This window comes from Miniopterus natalensis, chromosome 13, assembly GCF_054644295.1.
Source record: "Miniopterus natalensis isolate mMinNat1 chromosome 13, mMinNat1.hap1, whole genome shotgun sequence".
NCBI classification, from domain to species: domain Eukaryota; kingdom Metazoa; phylum Chordata; class Mammalia; order Chiroptera; family Miniopteridae; genus Miniopterus; species Miniopterus natalensis.
In genome coordinates this window covers 492,927-516,338 of record NC_142093.1, presented here as the reverse complement: position 1 = coordinate 516,338, position 23,412 = coordinate 492,927, and the positions used below count along the sequence as shown (strand labels likewise).

General features: G+C 50.1%; 1 protein-coding gene across 6 annotated transcripts in view; it reads left to right on the top strand.

Moving 5' to 3' along the window:
* Positions 1 to 23,412, top strand: part of MYT1L (myelin transcription factor 1 like) — a 92,986-nt gene that overhangs the window by 15,484 nt on the left and 54,090 nt on the right. For 3 of the 6 annotated variants that reach the window (XM_087823308.1, XM_087823307.1, XM_016199208.2), the window contains exons 4-9: positions 1 to 299; positions 10,171 to 10,188; positions 12,034 to 13,005; positions 17,132 to 17,266; positions 21,144 to 21,234; positions 22,757 to 22,864. In XM_087823308.1, coding sequence (XP_087679434.1) covers positions 1 to 299; positions 10,171 to 10,188; positions 12,034 to 13,005; positions 17,132 to 17,266; positions 21,144 to 21,234; positions 22,757 to 22,864 — 1,623 coding nt within the window. Of the gene's footprint in view, positions 300 to 10,170; positions 10,189 to 12,033; positions 13,012 to 17,131; positions 17,267 to 21,143; positions 21,235 to 22,756; positions 22,865 to 23,412 lie in introns of all 6 variants that reach the window. The other 3 variants (XM_087823306.1, XM_016199207.2, XM_087823305.1) reach the window with 2 other exon arrangements.

Below are 23,412 nucleotides of genomic sequence, written 5' to 3'. Positions count from 1 at the left end.
TGTCTACGGCTGCCCCTTGGCCAAGAAGAGGAAAACGCAGGACAGGCAGCCCCAGGAGCCCGCCCCCAAGCGAAAGCCCCCGGCAGCCAAGGCCGACAGCGCCGCGGGGGACGAGTGCTGCGAGAGCGACGGGACCGAGGACATGGAGGACGAGGAGGACGAGGACCCTGACGACCAGGAGGAGGACCAGGAGGACGAGGAGGACGAGGACCCGGAGGAGGATGAGGACGAGGAGGACGATGGGGACGAGGATGGGGACGAGGACGAGGATGGGGACGAGGACGAGGACGAGGACACCGGTAACCTTCCCGCGCTGCCGGGCGGGTCGGCGCTGAGCATGGCCCCGGGCGAGGGCTTCTGCCGGTCGGGAGGCTGGGCAGTGCTCCCACGGGCGCGTGTGAGTTGGCTGACATGCAGTGCAGATGTGACAAGTGTATCCGGAGGCTCCCTGCGCACTCCTGGCCGCTTGCACACGTGCGGGGAGCTCCCCCAGGAGGCACTGTCGCTGGCCGCAGTAGGAGCGTTGGGTGCTTCTTCCACACGCCTCCCAGGGGTGGGCACTGCGGGTCTCCTGGGGCAACAGCTGGGCTGTCGCGCCTGCCGATGGTCAGAGCCTGCCTCAGCGCACAGTGCCTGTGCGTGCGTGCGGGAGAAGCGCGTGTCTGCTCCGGTGCTGGCGCTGTGGGTGCGCACGGGAGCCATTGCCCAGGGCAGCGCAGGTGGGGAGTGCACTCGGGGTGACTCTGCTCTACCTCCAGTTTTCCGTGAGCGTCAGACTCAGAACCATGACCTCAGAAGGAACCCTTAGGAAAAGTCACTTCTTTTGGAGAAGGGGAGGTTTTCTGAAGAGTTTCATTGGCTTAGAGTTTGCCTCAGAGAGATGTCAAAGCGTCTTTAAAAGTGAAGGCGATGTTTTGTCCTTAACTGTCCTTGGGCTCAAAGCTGTTCAGGAATAAGTTTGGGGACAGCTGACTGCTCAGGACCGAGGACAGTTGTTCAAGCCAGCGGAGTGAGCTAGTGTCTTTGGACCAGGGCTGAGTTGGTTGCTGATCCTGTGTGGTGGACAGAAGTTACCCTTCCTCCTGCAGACGTCATGGTGGTTTGTTCCCGGAAACCTGAACGTTATGAAACACTCCGCTGGTTACAGCAGCTGACAGTCCTCATGAAGACGATTCACTAGTCGTATGCACAGAGACACACAGTCGTGTAGGTAGAGATACACACACACACACACACATTTTTTCCATCTATGATCATGTAGAGGTAGCGTGGAGACGGCCTGATTAGGCAGGACAGAGCACACAGATAGAAGAGGCACCGTGAGGCCCAGGTGTCTCTAGAGATGACAGAGTTTCAGTCTGAGGATTAGAACCAGTAGCTCTGCAGTAAAATATGTGGAAAGTTGGAGGACAGACCAATTTGGCAAATTACTTCTGGACACTATGAAATGTCTATCATTTGGATGAAATCATGAGTGGTTGGTGCTGATTAGTGGTTTGTAATTTACCATGGCTCATTACAGAGGTGGTATAAATACTGCTCTTTACTTTCTCATGCTGTTTGGACAGCAGAGGGCATTAATGTTGGAAGTCATGGTGTCCATGTGTGTAATGGTCATTGTAGGAGAGTTGTATGTGTGCGTCATTGAACCAAGGGTCCCAACCAGATTTCAGGGCCTGCTCTCTATTTGCTGGAATTAAAGTTCAAATTGTAGTTTACTTAGGATCATATTTTAAATAATCTACTTTAAAGGTACAAAACGACCCATTTTGAAAAAGTAGTTAGCATTATAAAATGGCTTTAAAGTGTGATTATGTAGAGCTTTTTCATTCTGATTTAGAGGATAACTGTTTAAATGGGATAGCAAATCAAAACTGAAGGCTTTTATTATTATTAAATTTATCTTTATTGTTGAAAGTACTACAGGTGTCCCATTTCCCCCCCCCCCATTTACCCCCTCCATCTCACTCCCACCCACCCCTAGGCCTTCACCCCATTATTGTCTGTGTCCATGAGTTATGCATATATGCCTATAACTTCTTTGGTTAATCTCTTCCCACCCTCCACCCCCCTTCCCTCTTTCCTCTGAGATACGACCGTCTGCTGCATACATCAATGTCTCTGGATCAATTTAGTTTGTCGGATTCTGTTGTTCATTAGCTTCTTCTTAAAGAAGACTGTTCAACATTTCATGTAGTACTGGTCTGGTGGTGATGAACTCCTTTAGCTTTTTATCTGTGAAGCTCTTTATCTGACCTTCAGCTCTAAATAGTAGTTTTGCTGGGTAGAGTAATCTTGGTTGTAGATTCTTGCTTTTCATCACTTTGAATATTTCCTGCCACTCCCTTCTGGCCTACAGAGTTTCTGTTGAGAAAATCAGCTGACAGTTTTATGGGAGCTCCCTTGTAGGTAACTAACTGCTTTTCTCTTGCTGCTTTTAAGATTCCCTCTTTGTCTTTAACCTTTGGCATTTTAATTATGATGTGTCTTTCTGTGGGCCTCTCTGGGTTCCTCTTGTTTGAGACTCTCTGTGCTTCCTGCACTTGTAAGTCTATTTCTTTCCCCAGATAGGGGAAGTTTTCTGTCATTATTTTTTCAAAGAGGTTTTCAGTTTCTTGCTCTCTTCCACTTTTGGAACCCCCACAATACGAAGACTCCTTACGCTATCTTCATATTTCTTGATTCTTTTTTCTTTTTGCTCTTCTGGTTGGGTGTTTTTTGTTTCCTCATGTTCCAAATTGCTGATCTGATTCTCAGCATCCTCTGCTCTACTGTTGATTCCCTGTAAATTATTCTTTCTTCCAGTTCGTGTAGCCTTCATTTCTGATTGGTACTTTATTATGTCATTGATGATCTCACTAGTTTTCTTAACAGTCTTACTAATATCCTTGAGCATCCTTATAAACAAGATTCTGAACTCTGTGTCTGTTAGCTTTTTTCGTTCTATTTCATTTCGTTTTTTTCTAGAGATTTCTTCTGTTCTTTCCTTTGTGACATGTTTCTTTGCCGCCGCATTTTGGCTGCTTCCAGGTGTTTGTTTCTATGTATTAGGTAGAGCTGCTATGTCTCCTGGAATCTGTAGAGTGGCTTTGTGTAGTAGGTGTCCTGTAAGGTCCAGTCGCTCAGCGTCCCCAGTCACCTGAGCTGGACCTTCTAGGTGCTCCCCTGTGTGGGGTGGGCTGTGTGCACTGTCCTGTTGTAGTTGAGCCTTGGTTGCTGTTGTCATCACTGGTAGGAATTGACCCCCAAACCAATCAGCTGTGAAGTCCAGCTGCAACTATAACCAAAGAGCTGCTGTGCTGGAGACACCCCTATGGAGCCCGATATACTTCAGTGGACTTTTGGTTTCACCAAGTGCGACCCTTGAGTGTGTCACTCGTGGATGTGGTAGGGTTATAATCCAGTGTGGTTGAGTCTGACCACTAGGTGCACTGTCTCTGGGGCCTCCCGGGAGGTGCAAAGTCAGCCTCTGCCAGTGCCTTGCCCAGGGTCACCCAGCATGAGCTACACAGCAAACCATAGTTGCTGCTACTTGTGCTGGGCTTGGAGGTGTCCAGGAGAGGCCCATCTATGAACCAGTACACGCTGCCACTAATGCCAGGCCTGGGGCCACTTATCAAGATGTATGGGGCATGCTGAGGCCAGCTGCTGCTGCTTTGTGAGATTTTAGGAAAGTCCCAAGCATGATGCTAAAGAGGCCACTTGCATAGAAAAGCCCTTGGAAATGGCTTGGATGAGCTTGCAAGTAGGGAGGGTGGGGTCTCCAGGAATCACCAGCATGGGGCCAAAGGTGTGAGTCAGGTTGATGGAGATTCAGAAAGGCACCTGCCTGCCAGCTCTGTGTGGGGAGGACTGGCCAAAGGAACAATGGCCTCTGCCAGCTCTTCTGTCTGTGAGAAAGCTGCCCATCCAGCTCTCACCCTGATTCCAGGCAAGTTAGTTCCTCGCCAAGTGTCCCAGGTTCCTTTCAAGCTGCTGCCCAGCTCTGGGGTTCAGAGGGAGCACATGTGAGTGAATTCTTGCACTAGCCCTTTAAGAGGAGCTGCCTGGGACTCCCGCAGCCTCTGCAGCCCTCAGCGACAGTCACCGCTGGTTTTTACAGCCCAAAGTTGTGGGGACTTCTCTTCCCGGCCCTGGAACCCTGGGCTTGGGGACCTGATGTGGGGCTGAGACCCCTCATTCCTCCGGGATACCTCCACCACCAAGATATCCCTCTCAGTTTTCAACCGTGGCACCGGGTGTGGTCCCTCGGCCGTGTTTCTGGGATTCAGCCCCGATCCACCTGCGTCTCCGCCCCTCCTACCGGTCTTGATGCTTCTTCAGTTCCTTGGTTGTAGGACTTCTGTTCAGCTAGATTTCAGGAGGTTCTGAGTGGTGGTGGTTCTGTATTTTAGTTGTAATTTTGATGTGGTTGTAGGAGGCAGCAGGTACCATGGTTACCTACACCGCCATCTTGTCGTCTCTCCCTGATGACTTTTTTTAGAAAATTTAAATAATTGGATGTGTGTAGCCCCATGAAGCAAGCAGCTGCCTGGTTGTCATGTCAGCCCCAGAAGGTTAATCATGGGACCCGCTGGCCTGTGACCAGCACTCGGCGAGTATGGAATTAGAACCTGAAGCATATTAGGAAGGAGGTTCCAGAAAGCAAATACCCACTAAGAGATAAATAATCAACTGCTGGGTTCCTGGTTTCAGAATTCATATTGTGCATCCTGATCCCCAGGTAAGCACCTTCTAAAATGATCTATCACATGAGCTTTACAGGAATCACCTGGAACTGCTAAAGGAGGTCCGGCTGTGGGAGATGCAAGGTTGGTTACTAGGGTGCTGCTGTTGGGAGTAAACACATCCTGTTCCCCAGTCTCCTCCGCAGTAGTGTGACCACTGATTCCCTTTCAGACAGCCTCTCCTGCGAGTCTACGTCCCAGGGAGCATTTGGTCAAAGGGTAATCACCCATGAGCAGCCCCCTCCATTGGGGTCCTATTGCTGCACGTGCTCTGCAGGGGCATCCCTCTCACTGGATTTCTAAGTCAGAGGAGAGTACCCCAACCCCGGGAGAATCACTGTGGAACCCTGCTCCTGGAGGCTGGCTCTCCAGGCTTCTCTTGTTGTGGGGAGAAGTGTCCCTCTAAGGTGCCCCAGGAGCAGGTGATCTGAGATCCCTCTTAGCTGATATTGCATAGAGCTATGCCAGGTGGATTGTACTCTAGCTATTTCAGAAATCCCCGGGGTCAGAATCTTCCAGAAGATTCTAGATCAAAGGGCCTATGCAGCTTTGTTGATAGAGCACTCATTTCACATGATCACACTCTTGGCTATGTCTCATTTATATGCTTTGAAAGGTAGTATCTGTCAATCTCATTTTTACATCCTCGCTTACCAAATTGCTGTTTTACGCAGCTGCTCAATTCAGCACCAGAATCACTGTCCACGGGTGTGACTTCTGCCACGATAATAGCATCTTCGGTGTGAGAGGTGCTGTGGGCATGCAGCGCCTTCCATAGGGCATGCTCTGTCCCCCCGAATGCACTGGGCAGAGCTTGTGCGTTCCTAAGAAACTGTGTGATGACCAGAGTGGATCTCTGTCTTGAAGTCAGTCTTTCGTGTTCCTTGTTTACACTCTTGGTGACCCTTATGCCTGTGGGCCATCTGCAGGTGTTCTCCAGGGCCACTGTGCCTTGTTCTTACCAAATAGAAGCACAGACAGCAACCTTACATCAGCAGAGAGGTAGAGGAGTCCTGACAGCAGGAGAAGAGCCTTGGACAGTGCAAGAGACCGGCGCGTCCACATTGCAGTGGCTCCTCTAGCAGGAACTGGGGCATCCTGGTGTAGCCACAGACAGAGTGGATGTAAAGATTGTTTTGCTAACAGGCTGCTATTTCCCATCACCCAGTGTGTCGTTTCCATCTCAGTTATAAGTTGAAATGTGGAGTTTATTGACAGGTTTGTTTTAAGTAAAATAAGTGTATACAAACCAACAGATTATTGCAGTAGGAACCCACAGATTATAGAAGCAGCATTATTTACAACATGGGAATTAGGTATTTATTTTAATTCCAAGGGTCCTCCAGCATTGCAGCTATATAGGAACCAGAATGTTGCTAATAATGACCATCTCCAGTGGGCGTAGCAGTGATTGTCACGTGGCTGTGGGTGGGAGGCAGGTAGAAGCTGCCTCACTGTCTGTGGTGCATTCATTAGATGCTGAGGCTCAGAAAGCTTAGATTATCTTCAGTGGGTGGTGGATGGTGGTCAGACTCTGATGGTTTTTCTTACTTCAGAGCTTGGATCTTTTTATCACTTTCTGCTTATTTGAACAACAGGGATGAATATCTTGGTAGTTCGTTTCAGATTACACTGAGTTCACATTTAATGAATTGAATGATATTTATTGTCCAGTTGACATATCATAGACTGGTCCTTTGCATGAAAAATTTTATTTTCAGAATACATTTTAATGATATAAGTGTGCATTTATTAATAAAAGTTCCCTTGGTGTCCTGAAGATAAAGTTATTATTAGGGGGTCATAGATTTTTCTAATAGCAGATGTGTGTGGTATGGTAAATACCCTTTTGGAATCTTGTGATTTGAGAGATATAGACTAAATGGTTATTTAATGCCTAATAAGTTATGGTTTACTTTCATACTTCAACCAACTAAAAAGAAAACACCTTTAAGTAACATGTACACACATATGCATACATGTATGAGTGCATCCTGTGTGTGCCCACAGATACAACAGAACATCCCAGGAGGAAGAACAGCAACTTGCTGCCCAGCCTGGAGACAGCCTCCCTGTGGCTGCCACTCCCCACACACTGTGTCTGTTCTGAAACAGGCGTGAGAATGTACATCCTTCCTGTGGAGAAGCTTGGGACTGTCTCGGGCAGTAGACTTTGCAGGACATGCATGGGACCATTGGGTTACATGATATAAAGCCAGAGGCTCCCTTTCTTTGAGGCTCGCCGGCCTCCTTCAGCATGCTCTCCATACCCATGGGCCTGAGGTGTGGGGTGCATTCTCGGGAGTTCACGTCCAAGGAGGAGGTAGGTGGTTTGAGGGAGAGTATGGACGACCACTTTAGGAACCTCTGTGAAGTAGGACAGGGTTGCTCGGGGCCAGACAGCACGCTGAACAGAGTCAGAGTGGAATGTGTGGTGTGGCGACCTTGTCCTCAGGCGCTCGTGTTAGCCAGTGTCCTGGGCTCCTGGCCTTCCTCCCCACAGCCGGCCTCAGAAGCAGAGCCTGTCCACCTGGTCCTGACCATCTCACTGCCCTCCCACGAGACAGTCCTGCATGTGAGTCCACCTTCACACAGGCATGTCCTGTCTGCTGTAAGTCAACTCTCTTTGAAAAAAATTCAAGACAAAATCCACCCTGTACAAATTCCTCCCTTGGAAGAAAAAAAAAATTGCAGTTTCCAGGACATATTGTCTTTCAAACAGGACAATGCATGGGCCCAGGTTACTAAAGTATCATGACGATTTGCAATAGGTGGGCTTGAATTTCCATCAGCAGCGACAGGATGAAGGTGGTGAGGGGTCTGCATTGTGGCCTCTGCATTCCCCAGACCCCCTTTAGGATGTTGTTCTCATGCTGATTAGCCAGGTAGCCTCTTCCATCGTTCTCAGGGATGTGTCCCTGATGAGGGAGGCAAGTTGAATTGCAAACAGACTGTGAAATCTGAATGAGCCAACCAGTTTTCTGCCACAGTCAGTGGGACACCAGAGAGCTCTGCGACCCCGCCGAACAAAGGTGGTGTGTTTTAGTATGCAGGGTTCCGACGGCAGAGGCTGTGGGTACAGCGGAAGAAATGCCTGTTTATCCTCTGGATGTTAGTCTTCCCCACCCGGGAAGGTGCGCTTTTAGGGGCTGAGCTTGGGGGTGCAGCCCCTGACTTCTGAGTAAAGGCAGTTAGGCATTTCTAGGTATTAGCCTGTGATGGAAATTAAACTTCCTTCATGCAAACTAATTTTGCATAATTACAAAATATAATTATATCTTGTATTTCATGAATTGTCAGATACTTCGATACAAGCCAGAAAGCTTGCTGAGAATGTAATGTCGTGCATTTAGGATGCAAGGAACGTGCATAAGATACTGGGGAATTCTTTCCCACGTGATCACGAGGAGCCAGGTGCAGAATAATCGAATATGGTCTGTTGTGTTTGCTTTAGGGTCTGTGTGGAGCAGTTACCGGGTCGTTTGCCTTGTCTTGTTAATTTAATTTTTATTTCAAATGCTCATTTTTCAAAATTTAAAATAAAGCCCAGGGATAAGGTGTATCTCCAGTGTTGGTTGGACCCCTGTCTTGGGCGAGTCCCCGACTCACGGGACCTCACTTTGACTTCCAGCACTGAGGAAGGTAACACTGCCCTTCTGTCACCCTCCCGTCAGCAGGATCGCCTCTCAGGTCACCAGTGTTCTGCCAAATGGGCAGAATGTCTTTGGGATGAGAAAAGACATTTTACCAGGAAGTTATTTTAAGTGCAGGTTCATGCTGTAAATAAGAGAGCACAACTATTTAGACAGAGGTGTAAAGAGAGGGCAGAGCATCCCTGTTTTCTTTGTAGTTTTCTACTTCAAGTCTGCCTGTTTGGTAGGACATTCGTCACCTGAGAGCTGATCCGTTGACTCCTCAGTTTTCTGTAGTTGGAACTGTGGGTACACACAAACTGACTGACACACAAACTCCAGGCCCATTCCCCATGGCCCAGTTCCACCTGTGATCTGCTTCAGCCTGAGCAAAAACACAACTAGAAGGGCAAGGAGCCTGAGAACACAAAACCAGCGATGGCATCCTAAAAGCTCTCAGCAAATGGTTTTGCATTCTGGGGAGGCTGGCATGCAGCAGGTACTAAGAACTGCTGTTGGCAGGTTGATTGACTGCTCCCCTCCATTCATCCACGTGATTGAGAGCGGACTTGATTTCACACGTGTTTTGAATTACTTAAATATCAGTAACTTGAGAAACTCCATGAACCTGCAAGGATTTTCGGGCCCTCAGGTAAATTTATCAGCCATTCCCACATTCCCTGCTGTCATTGGCGAACCAGTTCCAGGTCAGTGACCTAGAGGGAGGGCCCGGCCTTGCAGGTGGCTGTGCAGCGAGGTGTGGATGCCTTTCCTTTGCCTGTCTCTGGTTTTAGCAGTAGGCTGAGTTCCCTGGCATCTGCACTGTGGGTCAGTGCTGCCCTGTGTGTAGGACGCCGCCACCCTGAGGGTCCTGCGTGGCATGTCCGCATGACTCCTGGGAGAGCTCTCTAGAGGGGACAGGTCTGGGTCACCAGCATGATACAACTAGTGACTAGGCCCAGGCCATGTGACTGCCATTTCCGAGTCCATTCTGATATGACACAGTGCAGTGTGCACCACCCTGCTTTTCTCACAGTGAGACTCCGGAGCTGGAGGGCACAGTGCAGCGTGTACTAGCCCTGCATTCAGGTGGGGAGGAGACCCCTCCTCACCTTGTTTTCAGCCCTTCATCTGTGTGAGGTCATGTGAAGACGTGTGTCCTTGTAGGTTCCAGTGTCCTTGGGGGAAAGGTAACTTATGAGTGGGGGGTGGGTGAGACTTGTTCCTCAACCATGTGATGAGAGGGGTGGAGGAGCTGCTGGGAAGCACAGAGACAATAGCAGAATCCATTTCCTACTGGGGGCAAATGGGCTGAAGGCATTCCTGGAATGTGCAATGGGAGAATTCACTAAAGTCATGCTCATCCTGAGATTAGGAAAGTCACGAGATCATACAGTGTGACGTCCTGGCCAGTGGAGTTCAGTGGTTAGTGCATTGGCCTGGGCACTGAGGTCTTGGGTTGGATTCCAGGTCAAGGGCACGTACCTGGGTTTCAGGTTCGCTCCCTGCCCCCAGTTGGGGCATGTGTGGGAGGCAACCAGTCCATGTGTCACTCTCACATCAATGTTTCTCTCTCTCTCCCCTTTCCTCCCTCCCTCCCTCTCTTTGAAAAGCAATGGAAGAGATACCCTCAGGTGAGGATTAACCAAAAAGAAAAGTTCACAGTGTGTATTGCTTCACACCCCAAGTGCAGCCCTGACTGGCTGAGAGAGGACGTGGCGCAGGTGTTCCCTCTTCTTTTTCTCTATTTCCGTGGTTTCCTTCTTTCCAAGATCTTCAGGATGAGTTGTGTTTCTCAAGAGAACATTGAGAGAAAAATGATGAAAATAGTCCGTCTTACCTAACTGTGATGTCTTCTGTGCCTCGGCGCTCAGGGTGGTTCAGGTGCCACGTGTGTCTCTTGTTTCATCTCACAGCCAGTTCTCTGTAGGGACAGTGGCGCTGGCTACAAGATCACCAGTCATGTGGAGGTCACGGAGCCCTGTCACCCTGACGTGGCTTCCGGATCACAGCCCGGGGATATGACAGCAGAGTGCATCGACAGAGAGGAGACTATAGCTTATGTGTTTTCAAAAGTTCACTGCATCGGATTGCTGTCAGGTCTTAAAAGCTGGAGTCCTGGGCCAGTGGCGTGTTTCCAATCGCATGTGTGGTTTGGGTCTCTTCCCTCTTGCTGCCTTTTGGGGCTGTGTATAGCCTGGTCCTCAGGAAGAGGATTGGTAGGAACTGTCCAGGAGGGGCCATTTGTTGAGGATAGTTGGTGATGCTCTATGACTAAAACATGGCAAATTTGGTTTGCTGGAGTGTTGGAGGATGTGCTAGATGTTTAAGGTGTGGGCTCCGTGTGTGGGCCAGCGGAGATGTCTTCTAGTATTGATGTGCTGAAGTACAGACTGTTAAAGAAAGGTCTTTCTGAGGGGATGGCAGGCGCCCATCAAGAACACCTTGGGCGCTCTGACCTGCTGAGTCAGCTGGGAGTTTCACTTCTTCAGCTCATTAGTAAACTTTCAGTTCTTCTTACTCCTGTTTTTTAATCATAGGAACAAGGAACAGGTGTGACAATGGCATGACTGGCATGCAGCTAAGTATATCCAGTCTAAGGGGTGGGAGGGGCACAGGGGATGCATTGACTATTACCTGTGTCTGCCCTGTGCCTGAGAGCGGCTGTGCCTCGTGGAGAGGGGTGCCTCTGCGTGTCCCAGGTAGCCCCTTAGTGTCAGGATGCACTGGATATGGAACGTGGGGGTTTTATGTAATTTTTAACATGGTCCTTTTCTAAAACAGTTTTCCTAAATACTTTTTTGAGACTGGATATAAGTTATTCACACATTATTTCTCCAGCTCACCAGAATTTCCCTGAGGCTGTGAGGTGGGTGAATGCCACAGGCTGTGTGTCAGATGAAAGGCCATGTTGCATGTGGTGCTGGGGCACCGCAGCCCCGCTTTTTATGGGCATGTGGTCGCTGGGCCTCCTCCCTCCATGTCCTACCTCCCACTGATGTACTCGCATAGGGTTCTCAGTTCATCAGATTGGTTTCGACTCTTGCTATGGCATTCCCGTTGCTTCCTGTGCATTCTGATAAATTATCTCCAAGGTACCAAAGTCAGAATAACTCTTAACTCAGCCTAAACATGTGCTTCTGATACCAAATGCAGCAGCATAGGTGGTGTCTCTGCTTGAGTCCCCGGGAATCCAGGCTTTCCTCATGCCACCTGAGCACCACTGGGAAACCAAATGGTTTAAAAGCCTTGGCTGCGAACATCTGCTTAGGAGTTGAAACGAAAAAGTTCACAAGCTCTTCAAAGTCTAGTAATGACTATAACTGATACGCATTTGGTTGGGCTGCAAATAAATAGAGCCAATGAAAAAAGTAAGTAATTCTCAAAATTTGGAAGTAATAAAAAATTAATATTTTTAAATTACAGGTACTGTATATACTGGTTTGTTTTAAGATTAGTGAAGGAAGTTAATAGTGAACAGCACGTGTTGTGAACGGCCTCCTGTGCCCGGCACAGTCTGTCCTGCGTGTCGACGTGGCGGGGGGACGTCAGGCCTGGGACACACGGGCTTGACTGCAGGAGGCCTGCTGTCTGAGCTGTTGCACCGAAACGTCAGGGTCTAGCCACTTTTTCTCTTCTTTCCTTTCTTGTCCTCTTTTTTATTTTCTTTGCAGAAGACCATCAAATGAATTGTCACAGTAGTCGGGTAACGCAGGACACAGAAAAGGATGGCAATAACAACGACGAATACGACAACTACGACGAGCTGGTGGCCAAGTCCCTCTTGAACCTTGGCAAGATCGCTGAGGATGCTGCATACCGGGCCCGGACAGAGTCCGAGATGAACAGCAACACCTCTAACAGCCTGGAAGATGACAGCGACAGGCATGAAAACCTGGGCCGGAAGGGCGAGCTGAGCCTGGACCTAGACAGCGACGTCGTCAGGGAGACAGTGGACTCCCTCAAATTACTAGCACAAGGGCACGGGGCGGTGCTCGCAGAAACCATGAATGACAGAAGCTACGCAGACCCTGTGTCACAACAAGACAACAGAAACATGAACTACGTGCTGCTGGGGAAGCCCGTGAACAGCGGGCTCGTGGAGAAGCGGGTGGAAGAGAGCGACGAGGAGGTGTGTCTGAGCAGCTTGGAGTGCTTGAGGAACCAGTGCTTCGACCTGGCCCGGAAACTGAGCGAAACGAGCCCACAGGACAGGAACCCGCAGCAGAGCATGAGCGTCCGCCAGCACGGCCGGCCAGAGGACGACTTCTCAGGAAGAACGCCCGACAGGAACTACTCCGACATGATGAACCTGATGAGGCTCGAGGAACAGCTGAGTCCCAGGTCGAGAACTTTCTCCAGCTGCGCGAAGGAGGACAGCTATCACGAAAGAGACGACGACACTGCCTCTGTCAACTCGGACAGGTCCGAGGAAGTGTTTGACATGACCAAGGGAAACTTGACCCTCCTGGAGAAAGCCATTGCTTTGGAAACAGAAAGAGCCAAGGCCATGCGGGAGAAGATGGCCATGGAGGCCGGCAGACGGGACAGCATGAGGTCATATGAGGAGCAGTCACCAAGACAGCTACCTGGGGAGGAGAGAAAGCCCAAATCCAGCGACAGCCATGCCAAAAAGCCATACTATGGTAAAGGTAATCTTTCTACCTAATGTAAGTTGCCTCACGGAAACGGGAGCCTGAGTAAAAGGTGTTGGTCATGGTCCCCGTCGAGTGTGCAGCACCGTGAACCGTGCCTCTGATGTGATTTCTCAGGCTGGCTCCAGAGTCACATGGTGACTGTGGTTCTGAAGGGCAAACAGAATGAGTGTCTGAGAGAAACAGAGCAGCTCACGTCCTGTCACAGACAGGTGACTGGGACATGCCAGCGGGAAGTGCACAGACTCACCATGTGGTAGAGGCTGCTAGGTGGGCCCGTGACCTCATCGACAAGCCCCAGTCTCAGTGGCAAGGGTCTGTGCAGCAGTCAGCAGTCAGGGATGAAGCCCATGTCTTCTCAATCGGGCTGGGTAGTGACGTCATGATCTATAAAGTTATCATTGAATGACAGTTATTGATAAAACCTCCCCCATAGAGAACATCCCTGATAGAAATTGAACAGTAACAGTATGACTGATAGTGTAAGACAGAGGCAGGGACTGCACATTCTTTATCTTAGGTACTCGGGGTTTGGCGCCATTTGCTAGCACGGAGCCTGTCCCAGGCTGAGATCAACAGTAATTTCCTCAGAAGACTCGTCCCCTCACCAACCCCATTCCTTTGTGGAAACAGTGTGGGGCTTACCTTACTATAAAACACCCAGAACCGCCAGTATCGACGTTCAGTGGACTTTTTTTTTATGAGATATGTGAGCACATGTTTGCACACATCTCTATATTTAACCACACGTGTGTTAGTCACCGTGCCTAATACGTGTGTTCCGACCTGAGCGATTGACTTCTTGTTCCCAGTAACAGCCACGTTCAGCAGCACGCAGGTTATAATTCACCCTCACGTAGAACTGTGGCAGTGTGGGTATTTCAGTCACACACTCAGAACTAAGTAAGAAGCAATTTCAAGATAAAACTGGTGATTCCTTAAGTCCTTCCGTGTGAGTACAGAAAAGACCCTCTGTTCTGTATGTTGTTCTCTTCCTTATAAATACTGAGTTCCTCTCTCTGCATCTGATCATGAGGTTCAGGAATTTGGTTTGAAAATCAGTTGCTAAATGAACTTCAAATGATCAGAAACTGCCTTTTCTGCTGTGACATAGGTGTGTATTCTCCTCTCAATGTGTGCATGTGACCCCAGGGCACGTCGGGCAGCACTGCAGCCAAGTTCCCTTGGACACGAGCCTGAGCCAGAGGCCCCTTGGGCTCTTGGTCTGGCTGGATGTCCACTCAGTGGCGCAGGTGGAGGCAGTCTCATGAGGTGTGGACATGAGGAAGGGGTTGTGCTTAGGCCACAGAGTGTAGCTCAGCGGAGCATCCGGCTTGCTGTGGGTGCTGAGAAGACTACAACATGTCGTATGTACGTTGTAACTATAGTGGAGTCTGTTAAAAACAGTTGGATATTTGAGACTCGTATCTCAGCACTGTTAGGAAGAAATAGTGTCCTTCGTCATGGGCTTGTTCAGTGGGACACACAGGTGTAGGTTCTGCTCTGGGGTCTGCAGAGTGGTGCTGTGGTGGGCCCCAGCACAGCACCCAGTGGGGTTCCAGGGAATGTGTGCTTTGGGCACCGTTTCTCTGGTGTCTGTGGTTCCTTTAAGCTCAGAGCTTTCTGTAGATTTTGACTCATTTTGTTTTATTTTGTTTTGTCTTAGTTTTTTGTAAGAAATGGAATTCAGATCCCTTGCTTCTCCTAAATAAAAGGGGTGGGCGTGAATGGTGAAAACTGAGACATGCTTTTCCCTGGGATGGGGGAGGGTTGGAATGAGCCGGAGAGCATTGCTTCCTGCCCCTGCCCAATCCTCAGATCTTCCTCCAGTAGCAGCTTCCTTCTGTCTTGTCAGTATGTCCCACATGGTCCCCAGTTTCTTTTGAAGATGCCTGTAAGGTTAGAACCCAACGGATGTAGCCGAGCAAGGACACCAGAGTGGGTGAAGGGATTCAGGTCCTTTTATGAAAAATGTGAGGTCTTAGCAGCTTGGCCAGACAGTGCCTACAGCCACAGGGCACAGCAGCAGTCTCTCTCTTTTGCTCCTCTTTATTTTATTAGAGGTACAGGGAACACTCGTTCCAGTTCTCATTTACACTCAGTCTGCTCAAAGTGGTTTCAGTGATAAATGAGCAACCTTTCCAGTTCATCCTGAGACTCCTCGGTTGTTTTCTTAAGCATCCACTGCACAGGGGCACAGGAGCAAGCTGCCCAGCACACAAGTCTTTTCTAGGTGTTGTTGGTTTGCAGTTGATGTTGGTCTGTTCACTTGCTTGGCTGTCTTGTGTTTGCTCCAATGTTTGCCTTCAAGACGAATCGGGATGGCAAGAAATAAGAAAGCAGTGAAGGTGATGGGAGGGGAGCCGCAGTGCCCCCAGCCCGGCTCACGCATCGAGAGGAGACTATACCCTGTTGTCTTCCAGCACCTGAGGCAGCCTGAGCCACGCTGTGCCCATGCGTATCTGATCTTGGCTTCAGAGCATTTGTGAAATCTGTGAATAATCTGTTAGGAAATTTTAAGTGTCTTGATGAAAAAGAGACACTTAATGATTAATAATAGTTACAACTTCCATTTTATCCTTTAAAAGTCATTTATATCTAGTTTATGATCTTAATATTTTCCTAGGAAACTGTTATATTTACATTAATAAAATTATACCAATGTTGTTATTGTGAAATGACTCACAAGACAGTGAAATGCTGGGCTTCGGGTTTGCATGTAGGAGACGCTCCAGTAAGATGCCTAAACATTGAAGTCATGCCAACATACTTTTAGATTTGTTTCCAGGGATTACCATCTACAGGAGTGGCCGGACGCGGCAGATAGTTGTATCTAGGACATTTCCCCAACATCAGCACTAGTTTAAGATTGCAGAGCCTGGGAAAGACACGTTATATAGAATAGCATGCTAGCTGAAAAGTAAAGGGGCTCCTCTATGGAAACACAGAAGCATTTAGTTATTCCTGCGAGTCCTTTGTCTACTTCTGTTTGCATGAATGACTTAAAATGTCCATAAGACTTTTAAAAATTTTAAACCAGTCTTTTTCTTTATATAAAATGAATTCTTAACCAAAAGTAAAATGTATGTTTTAACAGTCATGATTGGCTTGATTAATGAAATATTAATATAAAAGCACTCAATCCCTAAAGAAATTTTACCCCAGCATTCCCTGGACCAAGTCATAGCAGTCACTGTCTTGATATTCTGCGCAACTGGTTTTCAAAAACTGGCTCAAAAACAGTGTTTTGCACACTCACGGTACTGTTTGGTCTGAGCTTTATCTTAGAAATTCTCTGGAGTTATTTTCTGCACGTTTGTTTTTGCACTGGGTTCAGTTCTGGGCACAAAAGTAACATCTGAGCAGTATCATTGCATTTCCGCCTCTGGCTCCTCCCCCGCGGAGCTGCAGAGCTGCTGACCTGCCTGCACAGCCTCACAGGGCTTCCTCGGTCCCCAGTGCGCAAGAAGGAACCACACCCACAGCTGCTGCAGCAGCTCTGGAACAGTCCTGATTGCTCGTCCCGTCAGGCGGGATCCGCCACTCGGGTCATTTGCTTGCAGTGCCTTCTGAGAGTTCAGCTCATTTTCAGAAAATCTCTAAATTGACGTGTTACCAACCAGTGTTGCAGAGAACACATTTCAACACCAGCAAATTTATGCCTTATAGTGTCTACGATCAGAGCATTTGATAAGAAAGAAATCCTCTAAAGGGTATCTGAGTGGCATGGAACCACAGTTGGATTTCACAGAGCAGTTGTGCAAGGACCACAGTGTGGTTTTGTTCTCTGAGAAGGCCACTGTCTCAGCACGAGTCACGATTTCTTTGAGCTTATCATGTAACACACGGGAAAACAGTTAATCAAGAGTTCAGGTAGGGACAGTCTTTTGTTCTCTTTAGCATAGAAAGTAAAATATTTTATGATTCATGATTACACTGTTTAAGGTCAATAATCACCCAAAACCAAGGACCTATGCAAAAGCCTGATCTCACGGCCTGTCTCCATGACACCTGCTTTATTTCTTTATTTATCAAGGTCTCTTCAGAGTGTGAAATAATCACATTTGTCTTCAGTGGGTAAAGAATTCATTCTCTTGACACCTGTTGTCGCTTTTAGATCCCTCGAGAGCAGAAAAGAAAGAAAGCAAGTGTCCAACCCCAGGGTGCGATGGAACTGGCCACGTAACTGGGCTGTACCCGCATCATCGCAGCCTGTCCGGATGCCCGCACAAAGATAGGGTCCCTCCAGAAAGTAAGTCGTGTCTCACCACTCCCCACACACACCGACGGCCGTTTCTGTCATCGCTCTTGCCCTTCTCATTTCCATCTGTCCTGACAGGCAGCCCCCAGCACGAGTGCGCGGTGGGGGCCAACGGGCTCTAGGGCTCCCCCTCCAGTGGGCAGTGTTTCCTCTGTGTCCTTCCTATGACTGGCCCTAGGAGGGGGCACAGCACCAGGCGTTCCTCTGCCTCCAGGCAGGCCCGGACTCCAGGCCGTCATTCATTTCTGACTTGCTCTGTGATGTCAGGCAGGTCTCCCCAGCTGTAGAACTGAATGCAGATAGTCCAACATCCCTTCCGGCATGAAGCTGCTGTGAACCTCAAGAAAACCCCTTTATCTGGGCCTGTGCATATATGTGCACCAATATTTATATTTGTGTTTTATTGCATTTTACATTTCACGTCATAGTGGTCCCAACATTTCCACACAATAAAATCTTAACTAAGAGGCTATGGCGGGTGGGTTTTGATCCCACACATTTGTTTTAATCAGGTTCTGAAAATAGGCCATAAATTTTTTAAAACAACTGAATTTCCTTTAGAAGTGAACCAGTGTACTCCTCCTTCCCTTCCTCATAGCACGGGGGCACGTCAGCCACTTTAGAACAGTTAAGCTGGTTGCGCAGAGAAATGGCACATTTTCAGAAATGTCTGTGAGTCTCAGGATTCCCTCTGTGTCTGAGACACAGTTTCTAGCAAGGAAAATGGAATCGCTGGCCTGGAGATATGACGAGGTGACCAGTTGACTGTCTACAGGGACTTCTGAGGATTGTGCCATTAGCATGGCTGACTTTGGGATACTTGAAAGGCAAGTCCATCAGAACTGGAGAAGTTTCTAGTAGTGAGGCTGAGAACACAGGCTTAGCAAAGCGTTTTCAGGTGAAATACTTTAGAAGCTGTAGTGGTTCAGGTGTTCAGATGGCTGCTGACAATAACAGAGCCTGTTTCCTGCACGTGCCCCGTGAGCCGACGAGAGTGCAGCTATGGGAATGATCACTCCACCCCGTGTGTTACATGAGCAGGGAGACGGCATGTGTGGCCCAGCAGCTTACACTCCCGAGCCGGGCGCCCCACTCGCACGCATCCCACACTCATCAAGTCCCCTCCAAGCGTGCAGCCTGCAGGTAGCGCGGCCCCAGTTTTCAGATGAGGAAAACGCGCAGACTCCATCCCCTTCTTTCCAGCGTTAGCACAGGGCCTGGCAAGTTGAAGACACCCGGTCCTTTTCAAACCAATGTGAGCAGCTGCAAACTTTCCTGGGTAGATACCTGAGCAAGATCTGGGTCCATATCCACCTGCATTCCAAGCCCGCCTGTCTCCCCGGACCTGGGTCTGATCTGGCCTCCTCCTAACCAGCTGTGTGACCTTGGCAGGCACACGCTTCTGTACTTGGTTTTCCTCACCTGCAAAATGAGGCACTAGGACCAAGGGCTAATGTCTTAAGAGAAATAGCTCCTTTGTGCCATTTTTCTTGAAGGCATACATTTTCCCCTTCAAAATAGAAGATCCATTTCTTCTCCTGGCTGAAAAATTCACCTGCTTCCGTATTTTCACAGGAAAAGTCTTAAGTGGAGCAGAAATAGGTACTGTGTTCTGACAGGTCGCATATTGAGAGAGCTCACACAGACCGCACCTGGTCTCACCTTGGCCCGGGTGAGGTGGGAGCTCAGCTCTGACACTGGCCCTATACATGCCTTCCAAGTACTAACTTATATAGTTCCTCATAATATAAAAATGTAAAAAGGTTGCACCCAAGTGAATTCCACAGAGTAGTGCACAGCCAGTGTGCAGCACACTGTTAGAAACAGGCCGCCCTCTGAACGAGACCCTGCTCTGTCCTCTGAAAACCCCCACCTGGCTGAGACAGGGCGCGTGCACAGGACAGATGTGACCTCTACAGGACAGAGGCTCGGCAGCGTGCTGTAGACCCCCCGAGACATCAGGGTGATGACATCCCCAGGGAACTTCCAGGGCACTGACCTCCTGCTGCAGCCTGTCCTGTGAGAGAGAGCCACTGTGTTTCCCAAGAGCCCCTGGATAGTCCACATAAGAGGCAGGCAGCAGGGGTGGGGGGCTGGGCGGGCTCAGGAGCATCTCCCAGACAGGCTGGCAGGGCTGGGAGACCGGATGTGGGAGAGGGACACCGACTGAGACGAAGGCAAGGACCGGTGCCTTGAGACGTGGTCAGGCGTAACCACAACGGTAGTGCAGGGAGTTGAGAAACAGAGGTCATGACTGGGATTTGTTCCCTGAAACTGGAGGTACTATCTGATGTTCCCCGCAGGCTGTCGGGAGGAAGGTCTGGAGATCTGGAGGAGGTCAGGTGGCAGGTGCTCTCGGGTCTGTCCTTTGAGGGGTGAAGTTGCCCAGACAGGAGGCGTCAAACGAGAGGGCACAGGATCCACAAGTGGGAGCTTAGGACATAGAAGGGTAGGGAGGTGAAGCCAAGGAAGAGAGGCCAGTGTAGAGAAGTCGGGGAAACGGGAGACTGGGAGAGGGCAGCATTTCTGAAACGCAATAAAGGAGACACCTGCGAAAGGCCAGAGAAGTCTAAGAGAAATACGTGCACCCTGGGTTGGAGACTGGGGTGAGTGTATGTGGCCGAGGAGGCAGAGACATACAGGCCCATCCCAAGTTAGGGTTCATGTGTCCACTCAGCAGGCGACAGAGGTGCAGTCAGTCTGAGATCTGTTCACGGACACACTTGAGAGGTGTTTGCTGTCTCCTGGGAGGACCTTATGTTGGGAAGGTTTAGCATCAAAGGAAAAAGTGTGTGCATTCGAGAGACGCAGTGTCATGGGAAGGGCCTGTGTGAAGTTCTACAGGGTGGTAAGGCAGGAGAGAGTAAGAGCGAGATGAAGGCCCTGGGTGGAGCCCCCAACAACGATGAGAACTGACAAGGGGAAACCCAGTGTGAGGAGCGGAGCAGGAGCAAGGAGTGGAGCTGTGGCCTCACATACCAAGCACGTTGTGTGGAGCAGCACACGCGTGTGCACATCTCAGAGAAGGGAGACTGTTCTGGATGGAGGAAAGCTGTAGGAGGTGCAGTCATGGGACTCGTGTAGGCTGACTCTGTTTTCAGGGGCCTCCCATGTCCAGCTGCATTAGGTAAAGCTGCTTCTCAGGGAATGCTGCCTCAGGCTCCTGCCACCTTGTTCTCTGGGAGGGTGTTGCCAGTAGTGCTGGGCCAGTGACCTGGGTTACTTCTCTTGACTGTCTACCCCACTTCTCATGTCCATCTGCCTTCCCAGCAGCCTTGAGCAGTGGCCTGTCCAGACTGGTCGCTCCATGCACCACTGTGACCAGGGCTGTGTGTCCCACTCGCCGGCCTCACAGGCTCCAGTGGCACAGCACTGCCTATCCCAGCTCACTCACTCGGATGATAAAGGACTTAATTCCTAGAGAGAAAGCCATTATTTAATTCAGTTTATTAAAATAAAATTTGGGTTCTCTACCACCATGACCACCATGCACTCCTAGCACCGTGTGTTTCTGAGGTAGGGGCCTGTGTAGAAACTGTCCAGTCTGCCTGCTGCTACATGGCGAATAGATACTCAGTGCCCGTGTGTGGAGACAGATGGGTGGCCTTGTGTCCCTACCCGCGGAACAATTCGGTCCTCAGCTCTGACCTCCAGCCCCATACAGCGCACCCTGCTTTGCATGCCAATCAGATGAGGTGGAGACAGCCTGCCTTCTCTCCCTGCGTGTGTTTTCCTGGCCATGCCCATCACGAATGTCTGTAGGCCTGTCTGCCGTACACGAGCCCACCATGTTAAAGTGACTGCATACGCCTGTGTGGACGTTTCTGTGTTTTAATGCCGCGTGTTTTCTCTGCCTCTCTTCATCAAGTTCTTGCCATGCATGAGAATGTCCTCAAGTGTCCTACTCCGGGCTGCACAGGGCGAGGGCATGTAAATAGCAACAGGAACTCTCACAGAAGGTAAGCACCACACCTGCACCTGGCCTGCAGGGGAGGCCCTGGGAGGGCCCATCTTCCCCCCCGAGACATGCCCTCCTCAGGCACGGAGCCTGTGGTCCTTTAGCACACAGGAGTCAGAGGCTCAGATCCCTTTTTCATAGGTGGGATTTTTTAATTGTCTCACCTACCTTGTTGTGATGGGGTAACAGTCTCCTCTCCTCCACCCCCCCAGGAGGCGCCATCCTTGGTATAACATCTAAGGTGGAACCGTGACCGTCTACAGTCACAGTAAAGGCTCCCTATCCCCCAGAGGTCAGAGGAACTGCCCCACTCACAGACAGAGCGGGACTTAGATACAGGGAGACTGCACAGTTTGACAGGACTGGCTGCCCATCCCTGCCTAAACCCTGTCATCAGTGTGGCCATCAGCAGTACGGGAGGGTGTCGGGTACATGTGGGGGAACCTGCGCCCAGTGGGTAGACTGTTTCTGGCCCACTGCTGTCCTTACCTGCTCAGAGTCACACCTTTGCTCTGGACAAATTCCAGTTCTCTTCCCCCCTTATTCTCACCTTTACTGAGTTGCATTTGGTTCAATCAAATGCTTTTTTGCAGTAGTCAGAAATGGTTCTGTTACAATGAATCTTACAGCCCATTTCAGTGCCACCACTCGCTCATGTAAAATTTCATCTAAAGGGAGGAAACTGCTGTGAGTTTCCCTTTAATGTTTGCTCTCCCGACTGGCAAATTTGGTCGATTGTGTTAAATTTGTAATGAATCAAATTGCAACCCCACCACCTCCAGCCCTTCTGAGAGTTCCTTGGGCTTATGCTGCAGGAGGAGGCAGCGATAGGTGGTCAGGGCCCGCGTGTACAGCACCAGGTCCTTCATCAGACCTGTGCAGAGCCCACACGTCCATGGAGTGAGAACACGTGTGCCTTCGCTTGGTGGACATGTGTGTAGTCACACAGACACCATGGTCTCACGAAGGACAGACTCACACACAAAGAGCAAATCTGGGTCTTGTCCCTTAGTATCCAGCTCCAGACAGCTTCCAGCAGGTCCTGCAATTGTCCTGCTTTCCCCCACCCCACCCCGCCTTCTGTCTCTCTTCAAGGGAGGATCAGCCACAAGCTGTGGTCAGTAGTGCTTGCGGGGTCGGCCCAGACCTCCATCTCTGGTGCCAATCAGAGAACTGCCCTGCTTGGACTTCTTAGCCTGCCTGGCGGTTAGGCTCTCCCCCAGAATTGAGCATCCCAGAGTGGAGCCTGTGTCTAAAATTGTACTGGCTCCCACTCTCTTGAGTGTCGCGGGATTGGCTGGCTGTCACTGGCAAGGATCACGTGCACTTACACAGGGCACGGCCAGCAGCACTGTCTGCTGGGGGCACGGGAGCATGCCACTCTCCTCCTCTTGCCATCAGGAAAGCCTGGCTGGTTTGGGAAGTCACCCTACTCCTGCTTGGGTGGTGGTGTGTTGACGGGGGAGGGGGAGGGGGACCAGGAACCATCTGGGGAGACAATTGACCCCTTTCTGTGATTGCAGCCTCTCTGGATGCCCTATTGCTGCAGCGGAGAAGCTGGCAAAGGCCCAAGAAAAGCACCAGAGCTGTGATGTGTCCAAGTCCAGCCAGGCCTCAGACCGCGTGCTAAGGTACCCAGCTCAGAGTGTGCCCTTTCGTGAGCTTGTCCGCAGGCAGCCCCACAGGCCAGGCTCAGAACTGCAGGAGCAACGGTCACTCTCAGTGGTGGGAGTGAAGCTAAAGCACACTGTGCCAGGAGCGAGACCCAGGGTCCCCCGCCCCATGCGGGGCCAGTGAGGGCAGGAAGGGACTTCACCTCCCTGGTCTCCGTGACTGATTGTAAGTTTTTCCATGAGCAAAGAGGACGGGATTGTGCCTGGTTTTCTCTCCGATAGCTTGTGTTGTGACTGCTGGGTGGCGGAGCTTTACCAAGCAGTGAGACAGACGCCCGCAGTAGGTCTATCTCAAGTCTCTGAGAGGCCTCGGCACCAGCCTGCAGGGCGTGTCAGTGTTTCTGACAGCATCAGAGTGACAGGACCTCCACTTTGCGCAGACGTGGAAGCTTTTTGGTGGGAGCCTCTGGGCTGCCCTCTCCTCTCCTCCTGTCCTCAGAAACCCAGTACAGAGAGGGGACATGACTGACCTGCCCCAAAACTTCATCCCTGGCGATAAACTGGGA